At 34.6% G+C, this 25808-nt stretch overlaps 1 protein-coding gene across 3 annotated transcripts in view; it reads right to left on the bottom strand.

The window, feature by feature from the left end:
* Tsp66e (Tetraspanin 66E) overlaps nt 1-25808 on the bottom strand; it is a 55929-nt gene that overhangs the window by 17571 nt on the left and 12550 nt on the right. For all 3 annotated transcript variants that reach the window (XM_076809890.1, XM_076809891.1, XM_076809892.1), the window contains exon 2: nt 3993-4084. In XM_076809890.1, the coding sequence (XP_076666005.1) occupies nt 3993-4052 (60 nt within the window). In that variant the 5' untranslated portion in view covers nt 4053-4084. The remainder of the gene's footprint in view (nt 1-3992; nt 4085-25808) is intronic.

The following is a 25808-nucleotide window of genomic DNA, read 5'->3' as shown; positions in this document are numbered from 1 at the left end:
GGTTTACATGGGGTTGAAATTGTTAGAAACAAACCTGATTCGTACCACAGTTTATTATTTCACTAAAAATATCAATAAAATAAAAATATGACTAATTCAATAAAGGAAAAATAACAAAACGACAGTATTGTACTTTAACTATAATTATCCGTTGCAACATTATGTTTATTCCTGTAATTTCTGAGTTTTCTGTGGAGTTTTAAAAAAATTTCGAGCCACGGTTGACTCACCTAATAAAATGGCTATTAAAACAGTGTTTTACTATATGTTCCACGTCGTTCCACGCAGCAAGGGTTGAATGTACGGAAAGTATAGACTTTCTAGTTTTTTTTAATCACACGATCGATCTGCAAAAATTTGCAAAACTATATTTTGTGAATTTTTTTCGAGTGCGACGCTCGGCCGAAGAGATAGCACTGTTGTTATATTTCAGACTCTATAATGTAATTAACAAGAAATTAATAGTTATAAGGCACACTTATAGTTATAGTTAATCTATAATACGCATAGAGTCTGAAATATAACAACTGTGCCATCTCTCCTGCCGAGCGTCGTACTCGAAAATAATTCACAAAATATAGTTTTGCAAATACTGTTTTAATAGCCATTTTATGTTAGGCGAGTCAACTGTGGCTCGAAATTTTTTTAAAAATTCTATAGGAAACTCAGAAATTACAGGAATAATCATAATGTTATAACTGATAATTATAGTACAATATGTTAAATATATAGTTCAAGTACAATATGTACTGTCGTTTTGTCCTTTTTCCTTTATTGACTTAGTCACATTTTTATTTTATTGATATTTTTGGTGAAATAATAAACTGTGATACAATTTCAACCCCATATAAACCCAATACCGCGAAAAAATAATTTTGTCCAGCAAGCATGTAGAATTCTCGAACCACTGTGCGACGGCTGCAAAGTACTAGAATCAAAGCAATTTTATAATAATCCCTTTTAAACGGTTACAGTAATGGTTAGACGGAATTGATAGAATTCCTCGAACAGATATTCCTCGAATCCAGTAAAAGCCAACGCGTGTGCTATGATAAATTAGTTACTAATGAGAAATTAAATTCTTATATTTTGAGTTTCATTCCGGCGAGAATATTATATAATTTCGATAATTCTTCCATTATCCTTTTAGGTAAAAGAGAAAATTTAGGAGAAGCCAGAATGTGGGGCCATCCACGATTCACGTTCCGATCCGAAGAAGAATTGAATTGTAACAGGCTGGAGTAAGAAATGGAAATGTCGACTGGAGAAAGAACGACTTATCTGTGCCATTTGCAGATTAATGAAAAGAAAGTACTGAATAGAATTGAAGAGTCCTTGTAGAAAACCCTGTAAGTGCCAAAAATCAACTTTCTCCAGGAGGGAGAAAAGACTAGTCCAAATTCATGAAAAAAAATTGTATTTGCAGAGAACTTCTTCGAGAACCTCCTATAGTCTGATTAACGAAAGAAGGCATCTGGGCGGAGCCTATAGGCCGGCGCGCGTGGCTCGAGCGAGACCCAATGCCTGCTCCGCACTTCGTGCGACGTTGCCACGTTGTTTCTTCAAGCGCAACTGTGTCTCTCTCACTCGCTCGATAAAACAGATTCCTACATCTACAAGTCGCCCCACGCCAAATCGATCACATTTTTAGAGACTTTAATCAGAATTACAATATGTATTTTGTGAATCACGAGAAATTATGGAAAGGTTCGAGTCATCGTTTAACAGGCTTTGAGCTTGGTTACAAAATACAGAGTTAATGAAATTCTTCATCGGTTAATAGCATCTCATGCCGACGTTAATTTTCAAAGTTCCATTCTCGAAAGCAGAATATTTCGTACGTGAAATTTACAAAATAAAACTTTGGTTTTAATTTTCAAAATTACAAAATTATTTTTTCAATATAAAAAAGAGTATTAGAATAGCCCGGACTTTCTAGATTAAAATGAAAAAAGAATGAATTCAATAGGATAAAGAGTTTCCGAGATAAAAATTCACAAGTACAGCTCGGTTTCATGAAAATAGGCAAAAATTGAACAAATTCAAAACCAGCAAAGTGATGACTATATAATCCATTCCTATATAATATTTCAGTTTGAACAAATTCCCTGACATCCAGTGCAAAACGTGATCGATTTGCTGTGGAATGACGCTAAATAGAATAAGAATCTGTAGTGCGCGTGTCGCAATAAACAATAAGATTCGACACTCTGTCAAATCTCTATGGGAAGGACGTTGGTTCGCCCTATGAAAGAGGATAGCAATATGCACCTGACAAAGACAACGATTACTCTAGGCCCGCAGCTAAGTAGTCGAAAGTCATTGGCCAAGGCGTAGGGAGCCGCGTGGGGGAAGCATCAATCGCGAGCCTGGAGTAGCGGCAACGTCGCAAACTCTGGCCCCGGTCCCAAGGTGCCTTCTTTCGTTAATTCGACTATAATTAAACAGAAACCTAAATATGCCATTCATTTAAATTTGCAAGCACTGTAAGTGCCAATCCTGTTTGTCCCTAGCTAATTGGCCCTTACGGTACCATTTTTTTTAGCACTATTTGTAACTTATTTACAAAGGGAAATTGCACTAAAATTCTATACTATAGTATTGGCGCGTAGAAAATTTTTCAATAAAAAAGAAGAGAAATTTTAATTTCGCCACTTACTTTTATTGCTTTCTACAAGGACTCTTCAATTATGTTCCCTGACGAATAAGTAATTAATTATCTAAAGCATACGTTTATTTGTATAAGATTAGAATAACAAATGTTGCATTAACCCAACAACGTTAAAAATCGTTTCACTTATATGTTTCATATTCTAAGAGAAAAGAAATTCAAGAAAAAAAATAGTAAATGCATACAACTGAGAGATAGAAAATTAGTAACAGTTATAAATTAAAAAAGCGCATAGGCCCTAATTTCTAATTCAGAAGAACCTACAACTATGCAATCGGTGCTTCTTGGTTAATCGACAACGGTATAGAGCAACGTGATCCTCGCGTTATCGTTAATCGAATTATTCTGCTTTCTATGCTAATTGTTATTATACGATCTTCTTACGTTTCGCGATGTCGCACAGTGTTACGCGTATATGGACAAAAGTCAAGAATCCGAAGTGTTAAAATGTTAATAAAGGAACGTAGGTTTCAATGTTACCCATAACTTCTGCTGAATTGACTAATTTGTTGTCAATAGTGATATTAGAAAATCATTACAAATTTCACTGGCTGAATGTTTATGCTTTTCATTTGGTTTTTATAAGTTCTGTTTAATACTGTCATACCTTCAAAACTGTCGAGCCAGTTTTTTACAATACTAACAATTTGTACTAATTCTTTATGTTAAGTGTTTATCAACTTCGATGGGACTTTTAAAAAAAATACTAAAAAATAACTCCGTGATTTTTTGTATATCAATTTAGGGATCATTAAACTTTATATTAACGTCAATTTCCTCAATTTTCTCCTCTCGTGCGTCCCGCGAAGGTATAAGACACTTATGTTAATCTAAACATTCGCCTTTCCTCGTGGTGCATTTATAATGGATTTAGAAAATATATTTAAAAAAAAATTTCGAATAAGTGTTGATTTTTTAACCTTTGTCCCGAAAATCCATATGCTCTAAAGTCTAAACAATCGTTATTTTTCAAACAAAAGTTAGTCAGTAATCACGTGACAACAAACTGTAGCCGAAAAAATTGACAAAAACCTTTTTATTTAATAAAAAATTAAGGTCGCTTTAATTTTTTAAATGTAATTTTATTTTATTTTTTTCAACAATCCATGCAACTTTGTATCCTCTTTAAAAAAGTATTAGGGTACTTGGGTCGAAAACTGATTAATTCAGAAGTTATGAGTTTTGTCCCGGCCGCCCATATACTTCGACCCACTGTGTGTCGATTACAATTAAGTACCGCTGTTTTAAATAGAAAGAAGGATGCCAGCACCCGTGCACGGTGAAACGCATTGACGATTAACGTACGAAAGCGCATACTCACGAAGAAAACGAAATTGAAGAAACAGAGAAAATACTTGGCACACTGTGAAGCGCAGCCCATTTTGGCTCCGTCCGCTTGAGTAGTATCTGTAACTAAAGAAAACGAATGTTCTTTAAGCGTGGTTAAGTAACAGACAGTAGCGGGACGTGATTCACCTTAATAACAGTTTACAAGCGAGTGATCGCTCGTTCAATCGCTGAATCTGTTTATAATATGAGAAAACACATTAGACAAACTTTGACAATGATCTTCGAGCCTCTGTAACCGAAATATTCGATTACCTTTCATAGAAATTTTATTATAAAATAAGGAGTTTTGGCTCATGTGTTGTAATGGTATATTATGTACTATTTTGTTTTTGCCTAACCCAGAGCTAACCCAGAGCAAACCCAGAGCTAACCTAGAGCTAACCCAGAGCTAACCCAGGCCTTTTATAAACATTTTATTATAAAATAAGGAATTTTGGCTCCCGTGTTGTAAATGGTATATTATGTACTATTTTGTTCTTGCCTAACCCAGAGCTAACCCAGAGATAACCCAGAGCTAACCCAGAGCTAACCCAGAGCTAACTCAAAACTAACCCAGAGCTAACTCAGAACTAACCCAGAGTTAACCCAGAGTTAACTCAGAGCTAACCCAGAGCTAACTCAGAGCTAACCCAGAGCTAACCCAGACCTTTCATAAACATTTTATTATAAAATAAGGACATTTGGCTCCCGTGTTGTAATGGTATATTATGTACTATTTTGTTTTTGCCTAACCCAGAGCTAACCCAGAGTTAATCCAGAGCTAACTCAGAACTAACCCAGAGCTAACTCCGAACTAACCCAGAGCTAACTCAGGACTAACCCAGAGCTAACCCAGAGCTAACTCAGAATTAACCCAGAGTTAACCCAGAGCTAACTCAGAGCTAACCCAGAGCTAACCCAGACCTTTCATAAACATTTTATTATAAAATAAGGACATTTGGCTCCCGTGTTGTAATGGTATATTATGTACTATTTTGTTTTTGCCTAACCCAGAGCTAACCCAGAGTTAATCCAGAGCTAACTCAGAACTAACCCAGAGCTAACTCCGAACTAACCCAGAGCTAACTCAGGACTAACCCAGAGCTAACCCAGAGCTAACTCAGAATTAACCCAGAGTTAACCCAGAGCTAACTCAGAGCTAACCCAGAGCTAACCCAGAGCTAACCCAGACCTTTCATAAACATTTTATTATAAAATAAGGACTTTTGGCTCCCGTGTTATAATGGTTTATAATGTACTTTTTTTTTTGTACTAATAATACGTTATTTTAAAGTCGTATAACCTTATAGAGGACTTACGTAACGCGTAATAATTCACCAAAGAATGAAGCTTTTCGAAAAATCTGCTATTTTAGTCGCCACTTTTCGAGTATCGTTTACGATGGCCAAGAAAATTCTGTACTTAAAGGTACATTGGTTAGAGTACGCTCACGAAGTACGATAAAACACTATTAAACAGTCACTTGCGAGTGACGGTAAAATAAATTCAAGCGTTTATTTCAGAGGAGAGGCTGCTGGTAGTCTGGGAGGAAGGTCTCCGCGACGCTCCAGTTACTTAATTAAGACATATTTGTCGTCGGAATGACCGTAGGCGGGAAACAAAGAGGTTCGAAAATTGGGCGAATTAGGACGAATTCCTGTTCATCAAGAATACAAGCGTCTTTCACGTTTCTACTCGAGATGCGATTCAGCATTGATGACAAGACGCAATTATTATTGCGCATAATGTATCTTATGACGATACTCGTGTTGCAGCAGGTCTATACACAGCATCCACTATAAGAGAAAGACTTCTCAAGATCAACATGAGTTAACTTCCTCAAATTTTGATTAACCCTTCGTGGTCACATGCGATGTATCGCACCCCAGGATATGTTCTTGCCATTATTCCTGTAAATTTTTAGATCTTAATAATTGAATTTTAAAATTTGGTGAATTTATTTTAAAAAAAATAGCTTTCATCCAAAACTATATTTTGAAGTACAAATTTCTGTGTGTCAAAATTCGCGTTTCTAGAAAGAGACGATTAGAACATGATTGTATGAGTATTACGAATGCAGTAAAAGGCGGAGCAATACTATATACGCGAAAATTTAAATTTGAATTTTCAGTTGGCCTGGGTGTGGGATAGTTGTCTTTTGATTGACCAAACACAACTGTAAAAAAAATGAAAAAATATTCATGTCTGCAGGTCCCTTTTTCTTTTAAAAATGTAAAAATTCACAATGTGAATCTTATTCTTTTTACACTATATGGGACCGTTGGGTATAATCATTTAATGTACAATAAATTTTTCTGGGGCCCCTTCAACTTTTCTTCTTTTTTCAAATATTTATTTTCGGACGTATAACACACAGTTATTAAATTGAAAATTAAAATTAATATTTATAATTAATATTGTTTACCGAGGAGCTGCACTTTCCACATATTCGGTAACATGCATTGTTCTTCAGAATTTTATATTATATATCTCTCTGATCATTAAAAGCCACTCGAACAAATGATCTTTCAATTAGTTTAAGCAATAATTACACTAGTTTGCAAAATAAAAAAAAAATTGTTTACGCAGCAGATGCCACTATTTTGTTTTCTTATATAAAATGGCCCGCTGATTTCGAAAATACGGTCCAAAAAAATTTCTATCGATACGTTTTCGAGATATCGACTGGTGAACTTTTTACCTGGCTGACAAAAGGTGGTCCCACTTATTGCGAATATCTCGCGTTGCGAAGGTCCGATTTGGTCGAAAATTAGATCAAATTAAAGAGAATTGAATCGCCAACAAATGTGCCTGACGAAATTTTTAAATTTTTCGAATTTTTCTCCAAATAACATTTACCTCCTCCACTTTCCAAATACCAATTATAATAAATTTTCATTTTCAATCTTCTGATTATAATTAGCGCGTAATAATGCCGCAAATAAAATCATTTGTTACAGTCATGTAATTCGCGAAAATAGATCACTACGAATTCTTACCACTTACCATTTGAAAGGATACGCTATCAAGAAACTAAGCTTGTAAAATCCGGCGCAACTTTCTCTTTAATGTAATATCTTACTTCAAAACAAGTTTCAAATCAAATCGTAGATAAATGTCGCATTAGTGACAAGCATTTAAGAAAAGGAAACCAGACAGGAACGGTGCCCTGTGAAATATGAAAATTGTTCCCGGTATTGAGCGCGAAAAGAATTTTCATTTCGTAAAATGTTCGAATATTTATGTAATATATACGAGCGTATGTTTCGTTTCATTTATTAGCTTGTCGCGACGCAAAATGTTGCGATTAAGAGAAAGTTGCGTACGGTTCTGCAAACTGAGAGAAATAATTTATTTATAAATTTTAACGATCCGCGTTTAAACGCCATCTGCACGGCTACTGCGATGCCTATTTGTTAATGAAAACACCTGTAATGATAAATGGTAACGCTGCTCACTTGGAATTGCTTCAGAACAATTTTGCAACGCAGCGAATAGGAATGTAACTATAATGCAAATACCATGGTCGCATTCGCCGGCGAGGAAACTACCCAAACAGACCTTGAACACCTGAGACTTCTCGCGGCCTTGGATTGTATTTTACACGTTACAACAATTTTATTGACAATCCGGTTTCTTCTTCCGTTATCATAGGTACGTTCCCGGGTTCGCATAGTTGTAGGTTGTAGCACTATGATTTATACAAGGTGCTTCGTAATGCGCGATTCGAAAGAAGGAATAGTAATTTTGTATGGAAACAAAGAGGGAGAAGTAGGAAAAATATCTCGAAAACTAAAGCCGAGGAGATGATATACGTATACGAAAAAATTTCTCAGAATCAGGATTCGGACAAAATATTAAGAAATTGTTGAATATCGGTGAGGTGGATCCTTATCTGTACGATTTAGCATAGCTTCCTTTTCAAGAAAATTGATTAAGAATATAATTCTTAATACTTTTAAATAATATTAAATAATATTAGATAATATTAAATAATATTAAGTAATATTAAATAATATTAAGTAATATTAAATAATATTAAGAAATATTAAATAATATTAAGTAATATTAAATAATATTAGATAATTTTAAATAGTATTAGATAATTTTAAATAGTATTAGATAATTTTAAATAGTATTAAATAATATTAAATAACATTAAATAACAAATCTAATAATATTAAATAACATAATCTAATAATATTAAATAACACAAATCAAATAATATTAAATAACATAAATCTAATAATATTAAATAACATAATTCTAATAATATTAAATAACACAAATCTAATAATATTAAATAACACAAATCTAATAATATTAAATAATATACATCTAATAATATTAAATAACATAAATCTAATAATATTAAATAACATAAATCTAATAATATTAAATAACACAAATCTAATAGCATTAAATAACATACATCTAATAACATTAAGTAACATAAATCTAATAATATTAAATAACATAAATCTAATAATATTAAATAACACAAATCTAATAATATTAAATAACATAAATCTAATAATATTAAATAACACAAATCTAATAATATTAAATAACACAAATCTAATAATATTAAATAACATAAATCTAATAATATTAAATACCATAAATCTAATAATATTAAAAAAAAGAATCCCAAAACCGTGGCGATCCCACAGAAAACACTTCGCGACACACGAGTTGGGAATCACTGTCGTATAAAATGAATTCCGGCGTAGGAACAAGTAAAAATTCTAAAATAACTTTTCTTGGATTGGAGGTACGTTTTCGAGAAAATCGATGTTGTAAATTCGTCGAGTAGGCGTGTACTTGATTTAGCGATAATAATCGGTTTCATCTTTAAATCAATTTTTTTTTCGAAAACAAAGCTCCATTCGAAGAACAGTTATTCTATAATTTGGATTTCTTTCTTCTTCAGTTGTACCATATTTTTTAATAAATTCTGCTCACTTTTAGTCAGGTACATGCGTACTGAAGTTTTTAAAGCCAAATTCCTTGAAGGCTCCTTGTGAACAAATTGCATTTCACATTTTCTAGTTACTCCTTCACTTGGGATCACTACCCTTTCGGCTGTACCACCTATTACGAAACACCCGGTATATTACGCTTCAAACGCGTTACGTGGGATTCACGAGTAAAGCGACGTCATAATTAGTAGCGTTGCGAGCAGATTAACCAGCAATATTTCACTGTGTAAACTGCAATGCAGACTCTCAGAGATAGACAGGACTCGTATTTAAAATGTAATTAGGAATGGCAAAAAAAAAGATTGTGCGAAGACACACTGGATTGTTCACGAATAAATGGATTTAATCCCACCGAATTTATTTGGCAGATAATAGTTACGTTCCTTTAATTCGATAAATTTTTTAAATTCACTCTAGGACAAAATTGATTAAATTTCGAATAACACTGTCCAACAGCCATTTTGGTCTGTAAGCCTCAATAGCCGTTTCCTATAGATTTGTGTGCGCTGAAAACGAATCCGCAAACCGTTTGTCGCCATCACTCTCAGTTTTTGAGAAATTCGATTTTGAAAAAAAAATGCAAATTTTCAACTTTGAACATTTTTTGTGTCGAAACGGTAATAGTTATTCGGTTGCTTGTTGCGTCAAATTATTCTATGAACCCTCTCGAATACAACGATATAAGTTATTATTGCACTATGAACATTTAAATATGTATAAACATCGATCAAAGGGAAAAGGACACCCGAAATGCACCCATTTTTGAAGATATTTTTCAATTAATTTCCAAAACTAAGGGTCTAGGAGAAAATCTGACTATTCCACGCGATGCAGCGGACATTTTTCCTTCGGAAACCATCAACAGAAGTGGTGAGACGCATTTTGTTTTCAATACAGAAGCGAAATAGTTTGGTGAAACGTGCGCCGTTGACAGTGGTAGTCAACGGCGGCGCGCGATGCACTGCCGCTCACGCAATCGCTTAACGCGCGTGACTACCACTGTCGACGCCGCACGTTTTGCCAAACTATTTCGCTTCTGTATTGAAAACAAAACGTGTCTTACCACTTCTGTTGGTGGTTTCCGAAAGGAAATTTTCTGCTGCATCGCGTGGAGTAGTTAAAATTTCTCCTAGACCCTTAGTTTTGGAAATTAATTGAAAAATATCTTCAGAAATGAGTGCATTTCGGGAGTACTTTTCCCTTTGATCGTTGTTCATAGAATAACGTGAGAGACGATGCAACCGAATAATTATTATTGTTTGAACACAAAAGATATTCAAAGTTGAAAATTTGCATTTATTATTTTTTTTTTTTCAAAATGGAATTTCTCGAAAACTGAGGGTGATAGCGATAAACGGTTTGCGGATTTGTTTTCAGCGTACCAAACTCTATAAGAAACGGCTATTGAATGTTACAGAACAGAAAAAAGTTAAATTTTGTTGGCCAGTGTAAATTGTGCAAACTACCAATTTGGGTGTACGATATCGTAGAATGTTATCGATAGAGAAATCGTTTCCTTTCCCTTTCAGTATCGAAATATGTGTGTAGAAATAATACTTGTGCTGCACGTTTGGTAACAATGGGGGTATAACAAGAAATTAACAAGAAATTTAACGAACGTAATTAATTATATCCGAGGAACTGGTTGTTTAATGCTCGAAATATTTTCACAATGTGTCATCTGAACTTTTTGTTACATTCTTAATATAACTTGTTTATTATACGATTGTCAATTATTTTTTACTTCGACAACTATTAACTGATTATTAACTAAAGATTATTACTATTTAGAAGACATGGAATGGTTAAAATAATTGACTTGCTCTTACGACAATTTAAGTGAAATCAAGGCATACTAACGAAGATATAATGAAGACTTCGTTTGAATTATTTAAATAAAGCGGTCACTATAATTTATTATAAATAACTGAAAACGAAATTTATTCAGTCAATTACATTCGATAAGTATATATTTATAATTAATGGAATTATTTCAAGCCTTAGTTTTCTATACCTACACGCTTTAATACTAAAAGAGAAAGCCATTCTTTTATTAGTAACACTAGCATAAAGTTCCCGGCGTTGCTCGGGCTTTTTATATGTATCTACAACATCGGCATTTATATCTTAAAATTGGCGCCTTGATTAATTATTACACAGTGCTTACTTACATACCTATACTTCATTACCACTTACTTATATATTTTCTCTAAATAATATTAAGTATAAAATAAAGTCCCAGGCAGACGTATGTCTGTTTGTTCGGGCTAATCCCGAGAACCACTGTGCACTGGACGGACTGCGGTGCGGCCCCCATCAGCCCATAGAGCATTCTCGAGGAATGCTTCACTAAAATCGCCACTGCTCGGCTTCTTTTTGCCACAGGTTAATGCTCCATACACCTAAACCTTCCTCGAGAAATGCTCTACAAAGCAGTGAAAACCGCATCACAAACCGTTCAGTGGTTCTCGAAATTGGCCCTAACAAACAGACAGACGCCTACCGGGACTTTATTTTATACTATATACAGCAGTGGTTCCCAACCTGCGAGTCGCCACCCTCGAGGGGGTCGCCACGGTTATTTTTAGTTGGCGATTCAAAGCACTTATTGCTTTTAATATGGTCACGTTGGAATATTCTATTAATGACGTAACACTGATTTTTCATAAATGAAAAAAGAAAAGGCTAGTTAGCCAGATGCAAACACAAACATCACACTAAATAAGGTAATTAAATATATTAAATATCTAGTAGTATAGTAAAGAGAGTTTGAACCCAAATTTGAGTTTTGCGTTCTATACACGTTCAGAGTGGTACGATATACATTCGATACACGTTCAGAATGGTACGATAGACGTTCAGAGTGGTACGATAGACGTTCAGAGTGGTGCGACAGACGTTTAGAGTGGTGCGATAGACGTTCATAGTGATATGATTGACGTTCAGAGTGGTACGATAGACGTTCAGAGTGGAACGATAAACGTTCAGAGTGGAACGATAGACGTTCAGAGTGGTACTGTAGACGTTCAGAGTGGTACTGTAGACGTTCATAGTGGTACGATAGACGTTCAGAGTGGTACGATAGACGTTCAGAGTGGTACTGTAGACGTTCATAGTGGTACTGTAGACGTTCATAGTGGTACGATAGACGTTCATATTGATACGATTGACGTTCAGAGTGGTACGATAGACGTTCAGAGTGGAACGATAAACGTTCAGACTGGTACGATAGACGTTCAGAGTGGAACGATAAACGTTCAGAGTGGTACGATAGACGTTCAGAGTTGTACGATAGACGTTCAGACTGGTACGATAGACGTTCAGAGTGGAACGATAAACGTTCAGAGTGGTACGATAGACGTTCAGAGTGGTACGATAGACGTTCAATACACCTATAGCGTCAGTACCACTCTGGACGTGTATTGAACGTCTATCGTACCACTCTGAACGTATATTGAACGTCTATCGTACCACTCTGAACGCGTATTGAACGTCTATCGTACCACTCTTGACGTGTATTGAACGTCGATCGCACCACTCTGAACGTGTATTGAACATCTATCGTACCACTCTGAACGTGTATTGAACGTCTATCGCATCACTCTGAACGTGTATTGGACGTCTATCGTACCACTCTTAACGTGTATTGAACGTCTATCGTACAACTCTTAACGTGTCTTGAACGTCTATCGTACCACTCTGAAAGTGTATTGAACGCAAAACTCAAATTTGGGTTAGAACTCTCTTTACTATACTACTATATCATCAAGTATATTTAATTTGTGTATTAAGATAATCAGATATTATTGAGTTAGAATTATAGTCCGAAACCCCTATTTTTAATGCGTTCTCTTTACCTTATTAAATTTAATATTATAAAAAGAGGTGACATCTCAAAAAAGGTTGGGAAACTCTGATGTAGAGATTATGATATGCATCTAAAGTTGTTGCTTGCATGATATGCAAGTTACTTCAAGTTTCGAAAACATTCAAAGAAACGAGAGGGAGACATAATAATTTAAAAAGATCAAAATGAAAGTTACATTCAAAAGTGCAGATACAAGATTCCTTAACGGGTCATTCCGGTTTGCGCGCCGATAAATTAAGCGCTTCACGCAAATTTATTGCGAAGAAAAGAAACATGGTAATGGTAGAAAACATTCTTCTATTTATTACAGTAAGTAAAAAATACAAAGGTAATAAAATTGATGTTTTTAAAATGCTTTTAAAAGAAGTCTGCACGACATGTTTGAACAGTGATGCCTCGCAGGCGATTCCAGCTGTAGACTTATCCGAAACAAAAAATCCAAATGGATTCTTGATCAGTACGACTGTCGCTTTGGTCCGAACTAGAATTAATGATTTATGTTCAAAAGTAACAAGATGGTGGACAAAAATGCAAATAAATGTTCTCCACTTTTTTGCTATTTTGTCCTCCATATTGTTAATTTTAAGGATAAATCATTAATTCTAGTTCGTACTATAGCGACAGTCATCCCAATCAAGAATCCGTTTATTCCAGCGCTGTCCAACGTAGGGGCCCCTCACGCGCCTGCTTCCCCTTCCAATCTTTCTCTCGCGCAGCGTGCCTTCCGTTGTCAAGGAGACGCGCGGTATCCCTGACAACGCGGACGAGAGTGGGAGAACCCCAAGCTCCCGCGGGAGCGACCTTGGACAGCGCTGGTTTAGTTTGTTGATTCAGATAAGTCTGCCAGCTGAAATCACATGCCCCAGCATCAATTTTCAAACATATCATCAAGGCTGCTTTTAACAGCATTCCAAAAACATTAATTTTATTACTTTTAGACTTATCACTTACTGTAGAAATGTAGTTTAATAAATAGAATTCTTTTCTTTTCTTCGCAATAAATTTCCGAATATTGCTGAAGGGGTTACCTACCCCGTCAGGGGGTAGAAAAAGAATCGATTCTTTGGGAATTTATTTGAGAAAGTACATGCATATTTTTAAGCAATGGTTTTTGTATTCATACGAGGGACACTTTAACAGGTTATTATATTACGTTTCGGTATAAAAATATTTAGTTATTGCAAAATTACAACTGATTTGCCGGAAGCTGTTTTTAGACCGGTGACCACGATTTTTTCAAAACCGCTTCACCAATCTTTCTGAAACTTTTTAGGTTTCTTCTAGACATCCAAACCTAGTCTTTAATCGGAGCATTTGTTTTTCCAATGCACAGTTTTTATTTTATGGATGAAAAATGTTGGAGATAGAGCAACATACATTGCGGACGCACCAGGCAGTCGTGAAAACGCTGCCTTGATGCCCTGGGACTCCCTCCAGACGGCGACCTGTGGATCCCCTCTCTGTACTCGTCCCTACCTAGCGACACGCGCGGGTTGTACGTCGTAACGTTTTCCAAATTGTACTTTCTAACAGTTAATTATATCTTTCAAAACTAACCGCGCATTATCTTCCTTTCCGACCTGCAAACTCTAACAAAAAATAAGTGTTTTTTTTCTACGAAAGTCGATCATCTCACTTTAAACATCTGCAATTTTGCCCCACATTAATATTTTATAAAACGCAACGATTAAAGCCTAGATAAACTATTGTACTAACTAAATCACCTTCCTTTTTTATGTCAGACAACCCAGTTCCGAATAATGTTGGTCACCGCAAAACGTGTTTCCAAAAACCGCTTTCGGGAAATCAGTTGTAATTATGCAATAACTAAATAATTTTATACCAAAACATAATACAATAACCTGTTAAAATGTCCCTCCTCTGAATACAAAAACTATTACCCCAAACTATGCATGTACTTTCTGAAATAAATTCCCAAAGAATCGATTCTTTTTCTACCCCCTGAAAACCTTAAATAAAAAAACTGTTATTCTTTATCTGTTAAACAAATTCTCTTCGATGGACTCCCTTTACCCGTCACCCGTAAAATTAAATTAATTCAAATTATCTCAACTTTTCGAACAGGGGATGAAAGTAAGACACCTTCCTCTCGATTCTTTACACAAATAATTAATTTATCAAAATTCCAAGCAATGACTAAATCCGATGAAGACCCTCCCATTGTATTTTAACTACAACTTCCCACGATTCAAGTCTCGTTCGCAACGAAACAAAAAGGCAAACGCGCTTTATTCCCTGAAATATACGGGACGAAGCATAATTCGTGGTGCAATACAAAGGGAAATAATGCATTCTGAAAAATACGCCGAAAAGCTGGAATAACCTCTGTTTATAACGAAGCCTCGTTTCCAGGAGAAACAAGTCTGAACATTTGTGTTCAGCAGACTATGCCCTGCACATACCTGTGTCTTTTTACAAAGCATTTCTCCTGCCTCTGTGTTAGTAAAACTTGACGCTAACGTGATTGGATATATTGCAACAGAAATGGTCTATTTATGCATTTAAGAGCCTGATAAATTACGATTTCATTACTACACTGAATTATTAACAACGTCGTGTCCGTTCGGGCTATGATTTCAGCTTCGATCGGACGATGATTTCTGCCTGCAGTCGTAAACAATTTTTATTATTTCTCTCTATGCACTTTTTCCATGTTGGCTAATCTACTTTGCTTTTTGTGACGTTCCTTCGACAACGTCATTGTAAAAGTGCTCTTTCCAAAGCAGCTTTCCCACACATGCGACGCGAAACGTGGATTCTAAGTGTCTCAACTCGCTGCAGTCTCGGTATGCCTCTCACGAGGAGAGTATTTTAGGTGTCCGCCTCCGATCGTTTTGATTTTTGGATATGTTATAGAGGACCGAAAAATAAGAAATACGTGTTTTTTTATTTTTCCCTGTTCTCATATTTGGGCGGTGAAAACTGCGTTCAAAGTTAAGGGTTGAAAAATCATTTTTGTGGGATATCTCGAGAACTATTAGAGATAGGGGAATAGTGCCAATGGACGAATTTTGTGTCTTTGAATGCTAAATATGACTGACTTGCTAGATTTTCAAAAATCCACAAAAATGATTTTTCAACCCTAATTTTGGATGCTGTTTTCACGCCCCAAATATGAAAACAGGGGAAAATAAAAAAACACGTATTTCTTATTTTTCGGTCCTCTATAACATATCCAAAAATCAAAATGATCGGAGGCGGACACCTAAAATACTCTCCTTGTCAGACGCACTAAAGTTTCACATAATATTAAATACTGGTGTCATTAAACCTCGCAAAAGCGGAAGAGTTCGTGATTCGTAAATTCGAAAAAGAAAAAAAAATTATTGAGCAGCGTGGAGAGTTTTCGAACTGGAAGGTCTGAATCTTTATTTTTTGCTATGCAATTTTGCTTAAGTAACGAAAGGAGTACAGAATTTAGCGGTAAGTATTATGGTTCGTCAACTGCATATGTACAATGTAAAACGCTGTTTCATTTTTCCGTTTCAGACTGCCTAGAAGGAAAATATCACGCACACCAGCGGACGACGAGTTTCGCTCGCCGTGACGCATACCCCCTATATTTATTATTAAAAATGAATGAAAAAAAATCTGCAACTTCTTCGAGGATGCATGAAAACGTGGTCCAAATTTCAGGTGAATCGAAATGCTGGGTTCTTAAAAAAAAATTCCTAAATTTTGCTATGTTTTTAGGGTTATTTCAAACTTCAAATATCTTTTTTCTTAAAACATGTAATTTTGTATTTTTTCCTGGTTTCCATCCTAGCCAGAAGTATATTCTTCAACATAAAAAAGTTTCAGTCGAATCGGATAATAACTTTTTGAGATACAGATCCCACTGATTTGGATGAATTTTTTGACGCCTTGACTTTAACGACTCCCCAGTGCCGTCTGCAAAGATTAATTACAAAACAAAAAATATATTTCCATAACCTAAGACATCCTTAATACAATGCAAAAAGTCCCATTAAATTATATACAGTAGTTTTCCTTTAATTAATTCCTAAAGATCACCTATTTTTGGGGGCTCTAGACCCAACGGTCCCCTTAATTCGCATACGTGAAAACGTGGCTTTAATCAAGGCCATACCCCATGGACATTCGAATTCCATTCCCTCGAAATGGGAGCTTTACACTCGAGGGAATCCCATTCCGCGCATTCATTCTCAGTCAGAAGTAAATCGGACGCTTTTTCGCCCACGTGCCGGGTTCGATTGCAATCGGTGCTGCGTTTAAGAAAGCCGACTGGGTCGTATTAACGCCGATTTGTTCGGCATTTAAATCCGTTTGATTTTAGCGGTTCAACGAGTTTGACAACTTTCGACGATGACGCAATAACGTACCCTGCAAATGTATCGTATCCCCGTTGCATAATGCGGGGCCTGTGCAAGCTTAGAATGCACTCGTGCGAGAAGTCCTCAGCTTTATCCACCGTGTCTGTCTTCCTCTACAATTATTCATTCCACCGCTTATTTCGATTGCCTAGGATGGACGTACGTATTGCGTAAGGTTGCGGCCCACAACAGCGTTCAGTGGTAGCGACAGTGGTATTCATGTACGGTGCGGACACCCGAATTTACAATTATTCTACTATTTCTAGTATTTCTGAGTTAACTAGTCATTTTAAAAATCCTCTTCGTTCAGCAAGTAGTTTTCATCCCAGTGGCGCAACGGGGGACGGGGGAGGACAAGGGGCACAGTTGTGCTAATTGAATTACACTGTAATTCAATTACATTGTACTTCAATTACATAGTAATTCAATTACGTTGTAAGTTAATTACGCAATTCACGCTTTTCAATTAATTCAATTCCTAATTAATGTAATTGTGCGTGTAATTGAATTACAATAAAATTCAATTACAGTTCAACACTCTGAAGTGAGAAAAAAAGTGGAAACAATGTAACAAGGGAGTTTATTTCTCTTTGTATATTATAAATTTATGAGTAATACCACATTCAGCACTCATAATAATTTGTTTCTGTTCGAAACCTTTACCCGCAGTTGTGCTAATTGAATTACAATGTAATTTAAATACGCAATTTAATTACATTGTATTTCAATTACATAGTAATTCAATTACGTTGTACTTCAATTACATAGTAATTCAATTACGTTGTAAGTCAATTACACAATTCAAACTGTTCAATTAATTAAATTCCTAATTACTGTAACTGTGCGTGTAATTGAATTACAATGTAATTGAAATGCAATGTAATTAAATTACAGCTCAAAACACTGAAGAAGTGAGGAAAAAAGTGGAAAAAATGTAACAAAGGAGTTTATTTCTCTTCATATATTATAAAATTAAGAATAATACCATATTCAGCACTCATAATAATTTGTTTCTGTTCGAAACCATTACCCACAGTTGTGCTAATTGAATTACACTGTAATTTAATTACATAGTAATTCAATTACGTTGAAAGTCAATTACACAATTCAAACTTTTCAATTAATTCAATTCCTAACTACTGTAATTGTGCGTGTAATTGAATTACAATGTAATTGAAATGCAATGTAATTAAATTACAGCTCAACACTCTGAAGTGAGAAAAAAGTGGAAAAAATGAAACAAAGGAGTTTATATTTCTCTTTATATGTTATAAATTTATGAATAATACCATATTCAGCACTCATAATAATTTCTTTCTGCTCGAAACCTTTATCTACATATTTCTTTCCCACCTCTTATTACCTCTCAATTTGGTTACCTCTTAATTCGTAATTAAAATTCAATTACATTGTACTATGCAATTGCAGATACATTGCAATTACGAATTCCGAGGTATTTTAATTGAATGCGAGATCTGAATTGCGAATTACAATGTAATTGAATACAATCTAATTTAATTGTTTTGTAATTATAAGTCATGAAGTAATTCAATTTTAATTCTGCACAACTCTGGCAACGGGACATGGAATTTTTAAAAAAAAAAACATGTTTCGATAATACTAGTCTTATATATCCATTAGAATAAGAACGATTGTCCAATCATAACTCAATAATAAGTTTTAGGCATGTTTTCACTGAAAAATTTCACGTGGCCAAAGACACCCCCAACTGACAAGGGTACATCCCGAACCCTGAAATTTTAAAAATTCTGAAACTTTGCGAATATGTAGGGGATTTCCTCCTGATTACAACGCAATTTTTGTTTGCTGCCCAAATTCACTAGAAGAGGGTGAAATTAACCCCTAAAAATCCGGATATTTTCCGAATTTGTGCTACAACTCGCGAACTGTAAAATAATTTCCTTACCAAATGCTAGATCTAATTAAACGAAGTAACTTTTGTCTTGGAACTTTTTTTCTATCTCTTACAGTTCGGGAATTATAACAGAAAATCGGAAAATAGCCGAATTTTCGGGGGTTAATTTCACCCCCTTCTAGTGAATTTGGGCTACAAACAAAAATTGCGCTGTAATCAGCAGGAAATCCCCTACATTTTCACAAAGTTTCAGAATTTTTTGAATTTCCGGATTCGGGACCTTCCCTTGTGAGCGGGGTAACTTTGCCCACCACGTTTTTGTCATTTTAAAAGCGTGCGTTTAAGTAAAGAATTTTTCTTAAAAGCCTATTTAAATCTACACGCCATCCACAATATAATATTATTTTAAAAAAAAATAATTAATACACTAGGGGTGCTAAAAAAGTAATTTGAAGTTCAAAAGTGGGCAAAGTCACCCCAGTTTACGGTAAATATTATACCAACGACTTTGAAACATCTTCGAATGACATTTCGTATGTAATAAAAGCACTAACCTCACGTGCATTAAAAAAAAAAATTTAAAACTTGTAACCTCAAAGATTTATAAAAAAAATCCTTTTATAAACAAATGTGAAATTTATTTTCAAAAATTTCACTCCAGAGAGGAGTTATTAATTTTGTCCACCTCCCTATACCCGTCGAACACTGTGTACTGGTGCAATACGAGAATGATGCTTGAAGATTTTAGAATTAAGTCCCGCTATCGTCGAATGTCGAAGCTAAGAGGCAGTATGTATACGCACGACTGTAATGGATAGCAAAGAAACGCATACAGGCGTAAAGTAGCGTGTAATAGCCGTTCCCAGAAGCAGTATGAGACACAAACCGGTGAAAAAGACCTGCAGCCTTCTTGGAAGTGAGCAATTGGTAAGGTAAATTCTCGTCTGGAGGACAACGACACGTGCGAAATAAGGTCAGCAGACTTGAGACCGGGTCAGCGGGTCGCTTTTCTCTCCGTCTGATCCTCGTTACTCTATCCCCGTCCTTCTTGGACATTAATTGCAACATTCGATTGTCTCTGTGTTGTTGTTTTTTTTTTACACTTTAAAAATACAAGTCTATTATTATTTCACACACCTCGGCGGAGAAAGAAGGTGCGCGAAGCCTCGGGTCGTCGATTTGGCTCATTGTCAAGTTTTGCATGCAGCTAGGGTAAAGGACCCAATTACTGACACCTAACCAACTACTACCACCTTAAGCTGTTTTACTTAAAATAACGAATAAATAAACATTGCAAAGTCATGCATAAAAAGAATTATGTGATTCGACCTGTAATCTATATTATAGATTATATACTATAGTTTATTTATTCGTTAGTTTAAGTAAAATAGCTTAACCCTCGTCAGACGGCACAATTGCACTCTCACATATTTTATTTGAATAGTCTCACTGTCGGTATAATTTGTACGATAAATTGATAACATTTAGACTCAATGAAAGTCAATAAGAAAAATCTCAAATTTTGTTTTATGATGTAAATTATCTATTTTTTTTTTACTTTTTTTATAATAAAATAATATTATTATTAAACAAAAATCGCATTCTTTTTTTCTTGCATTATCTTCATACAAAATATATGGGGGCGCCATTGTGCCTATGCCATTGTTATGGATGCAACCCTCGACTCGACCCCCTATCTCGGAAGGGGGTTGAGATATTTCTCTGAAATTTGGTCTATATAATCTAGATAAAAAATTTAGAGATGTCGCGAAACTTCAGCCCTCCCCGGCTTCTCGAAAAGAAGCTATCGCAATTTTAAAACGCAAAAGTTACAATTGTACCTGTGCCGTCTGACGAGGGTTAAGGTGACAGTAGTTGGTTAGGTGTCAGTAATTGCGTCGTTTACCCTAGTGCAGGTAGTACGCGCAGATTGCTGAAATTTAAATATGCTGTAGTCTTTAGTGATATTTAAACGTACCTTAAATGATTTTGAAAATTTTTGAAAAATGTCGATTTTACAGCTGTTTGAAGTTAAGTGCTAACTTTTTTTCAATATATTATGGCTGTGGAAGTAGTAAACGGATGGAGATGAGCTTTGCGGTGCTTATAGAGAAGACATTGAAGTTTTAAGAAAAAATTATTTCGGTTTTAAAAAAAATTGAACCATTTTTGTGCAATTATTTTAAACAAATGCAGGTTTTTAATATCGGGCGAAATTTAAAAAATCTGAAAAAAAGAGAATATAGTCCTATCCTTCCCTTAGATGGGCAAATTTTAAAATTGGTTATTTTCGAAAATGGTAAGTATTTAAAAAAAAACTGAAGGAGGAAAACTTTTACTGTTTTTTATATCCAACATAATACGGTGTCTCAATTTTTGGTGTTCGCAATATTTTCCTTGAAACGAAGATGACTTTTAGTTTTTTTAAATGGAATGCTATATATTTGATTATCCAATATGAAAGCGACTGTAAAGACAAATTCAACGATATGGTATAGGGGAGACCGGGGCTAGTTGATACAGACGAATTATTTCGACACCGTATATGTGTAGCTCCATTTGAGCGAAATATGTGAAGTTTGTTCTTCAATTCTTTACTACGATTCAGCGTACGTCTGTGTACCTTGCGTTAACAATCGTTTTTTTAACTGTTTTCGTTTATATGGAGAAACAGTAAATAGTTTTGATATATCCAAATTTTTTCATTCATTTTGTATGTATTTTCTCAAGTTTTCGATTACTATATGTTTAAGAGGAAGGACCAAAGTATATTCTGGCATATTTGTTAGGAAGTAATTAATTCAAATAAAGAACGAAAAAAATTGAAAACAGAATAACGTATCAACTATCCCCGCAGTATTGATACATTTTGCCTTCGCCCAAATAACATTTTTTCATTCATTTTGTATGTATTTTCTCAAGTTTTCGATTACTATATATTAAAGAGGAAGGATCAAAGTATATTCCGGCATATTTGTTAGGAAGTAATTAATTCAAATAAAGAACGAAAAAAATTGAAAAGAGAATAATGTATCAACTAGCCCTGCAGTATTGATACATTTTCCCTTCGCCCAAATAAATTTTTTTCATTCATTTTGTATGTATTTTCTCCAGTTTTCGAATACTATATATTAAAGAGGAAGGACCAAAGTATATTCTGGCATATTTGTTAGGAAGTAATTAATTCAAATAAAGAACGAAAAAAATTGAAAAGAGAATAATGTATCAACTAGCCCTGCAGTATTGATACATTTTCCCTTCGCCCAAATAACATTTTTTCATTCATTTTGTATGTATTTTCTCAAGTTTTCGATTACTATATATTAAAGAGGAAGGACCAAAGTATATTCTGGCATATTTGTTAGGAAGTAATTAATTCAAATAAAGAACGAAAAAAATTGAAAAGAGAATAATGTATCAACTAGCCCTGCAGTATTGATACATTTTCCCTTCGCCCAAATAACATTTTTTCATTCATTTTGTATGTATTTTCTCAAGTTTTCGATTACTATATATTAAAGAGGAAGGACCAAAGTATATTCTGGCATATTTATTATTAGAGAACCTTCGAGTGATGGACGATAACTCAGTCACTGATAAATATTTTTAAATAAAAAAATTACGATGCACGGTACTAGATGCAATCCTTAAAAGGAAAAAAGATTTTTCGAGAAATGTGTTGTAGCTTTTGAGTAAAAAATTTCCAAAGACCACCCTTTTTCCAGCCTCCTGACTGAGCGTGCCCCTTAATGAGAGAACGCAAGTGACCATCGTAAACGCTTATTACAAGATACATTTAACGGTCAATGTTAACTAAACATTTTTCGCCAATTATTGCAAGCATTATATCCCAACAAGTAGATCACGTAACTTCCTTATTTTAAACCGCTAACAATTAGATAAAAAAATCATACGGTTCACAATCGTGCATTCAGATTAATTGAAGATGTGATATATGATTCATTATTTCAACACGAGCTTCCTTAGTTGAACTTTGCCCAAACCACGTTTCTGTGTCATCAGTTCGATAAATAATTCTTATTCCCGCCCTCCAAGTAACTAAATGCTGAGATATTTTTTCATATCGCCAACAACAGAAATATTTAAACTTAAGTTATATTTAAATTAGTACATACACTATTTAAAATTTTTTGGAAAATCTAGAAGATCCGCAAAATCTGGGTCACTGATTTCAAATTATTTTACACGCCCTTCTCTGTGTATTCTCGCGCATCTCCCACTTCCCACGGGAGTCGTACACTGGAGACTTTGCATAATTAATGGTGCTAATTATGGATTATGTTCGCGCGCTGCCCGCGCGCCAGTATGATCTCTTGGAGTGTGCGGCGTGTGCTATGAGTAATTTCGTGGTGGATTACATCACAGTGAGAAGACTCTTGTTCGGAACCTTGCTTCTCATTCGGATGCATCACTTTCGTGAGTAGATCGAGGCGCGAGTATTTCTACACTTTTAATGCCCATTGTTTCGATAGTGGTACACGCTACGTAAAATCTTAAAGAACTACGCGCCGAAGTTGTGACAAGTATTTGCCCCAGAATTTTACTTTTTTAATTTAGTATTTACTTTAGAATGTAAATTAACGACAGTCACTATTTACGCTGTGATTGTGTGTCTATTTTAAACAAGTAGATATTTAATATTCATCGTAGTTATTTAGTTACTTTTAAATACAGATTTAATTAGGCAAATGCTAAGTAATATTTCGAGTAATAATTGAATACCTAAATAAATAGCAGACAATAATAACACTAGTTTATAAAATAAGAAAAATTGTTTGCGCAGTAGATGCCACTATTTTTTTCTTGTGTAAAATGATAATTGTTGATTGCGAAAATGAGGTCTAAACAAAATTTTATGGATACGTTTTTCGTGATATCGACAGGTGAACTTTTTACCTGGCTGTTAAAAAGGTGGCCCCACTTAATTGCGAATATCTCGCGTTGCGAAGGTCCGATTTGGTCGAAAATTAGATCAAATTAAAGATAATTGAATCGCCAACAAATGTTCCTGATGAAATTTTCATATCGGTTCAGTAGTTCGGGTGAAATCGATGGAAATATGTGAAAAAGTCATTTTCTCGACTGAAATTGGGATCGACAATTCATTTAATCGTCTGGGAAAAATCGAAATCGCAAAAATGGGCCGAGTTTCTCATTTCTTAAGTTGAGTCTGCACTTTTACGAAGAAAACAAGCTGCTACTGAGGAAAATCTATGGATAAATAGAGAAGCTAGAGGCAATTGTGTGAAAACACTAAAATTTCATTTTTTCATGGTTTTGGTGTTATTTTTTTTTTTTCAAATTTTTGTGTTATTTAATTTTCAGGTAGGTATCAAATAGATCTTGATATTTACGTGTAGGTATCAACAGGTATCAAAAGGTATCGACACATTCGCATATTTAAGTATCAATGAAGCATCGATTCCTTTTGATACCTTTGACTTTGATATGTAACAATATCAGATTGAAATTTGTAGAACGGTATCGATACGGTATCAGTCCCATCACTAATTATGGTAATCAATCCATGCCTCAATACACCCACACGTTAAGAAAATCCACTTTGAAATCGGTTTGATTTGTACATCGGTTCTCTCTCGAAAAAGGGTAAATTTCCAGAATTGTTTTTTTATAATTTCAATTTATTTCTGCATATAAATTCATTTCATACGCAGTAGAGCGGAACGGAAAAATTAAATTTGAATTTTCAGTTGGCCTGGGTGCGGGATAGTTGTTTTTTGATTAACCAAACACAACTGTACAATTTTTTTGGAAAAATATTCATTTCTGCAGGTTCCTTCTTCTCTTAAAAATGTAAAAATTCACAATGTGAATCCTATTTCTTTATAGTTTTCAGAGATAAAGGTCTGGGTTAGGTTAACCAAACGCAACTGTAAAAAAAATTTGGAAAAATATTCATATGTCTGCAGGTTCCTTCTTCCCTGTAAAAATTCACAACGTGAATCTTATTTTTTACATTTTTAAGAGAATTGTGAAAATTTAAATTTCAACTTTCAGTTGGTCCGCGTGCGGAATAGTTGTCTTTTGATTAACCAAACACAACTGTAAAAAAAAATTTGGAAAAATATTCATATGTCTGCAGGTTCCTTTTTCCCTATAAAAATTCACAACGTGAATCTTATTTTTTACATTTTTAAGAGAATTGTGAAAATTTAAATTTGAACTTTCAGTTGGTCTGCGTGCGGAATAGTTGTCTTTTGATTAACCAAACACAACTGTAAAAAAAATTTGGAAAAATATTCATGTCTGCAAATTCCTTTTTTTTCTTAAAAATGTAAAAATTCACAATGTGAATCTTATTTTTTACATTTTTAAGAGAATTTTGAAAATTTAAATTTGATCTTTCAATTGGTCTGGGTGTGGGATAGTTGTCTCTTGATTAACCAAACACAACTGTAAAAAAAAATGGAAAAAATATTCATGTCTGCAGGTTCCTTTTTCTCTTAAAAATCTAAAAATTCACAACGTGAACCTTATTTTCTACAATTTTAAAAGAGAAAAGTAACCTGCAGAAATGAATATTTATCCAAAATTTGTTTACAATTACGTTCGGTCAATCAAAAGGCAACTATCCCCCACCCAGACCACCTGAAAAAAATAAAAAATTTCGCCCATATAGTATCTCTCCGCCCTAATACAGTCGTACCATATTTACTCCTAAATTCTATTCACTTTTAATCAGACG

The sequence above is a fragment of the Andrena cerasifolii genome, chromosome 4 (genome assembly GCF_050908995.1).
Source record: "Andrena cerasifolii isolate SP2316 chromosome 4, iyAndCera1_principal, whole genome shotgun sequence".
In the NCBI taxonomy this organism is placed as follows: domain Eukaryota; kingdom Metazoa; phylum Arthropoda; class Insecta; order Hymenoptera; family Andrenidae; genus Andrena; species Andrena cerasifolii.
This window is presented reverse-complemented; position numbering and strand designations above follow the sequence as displayed.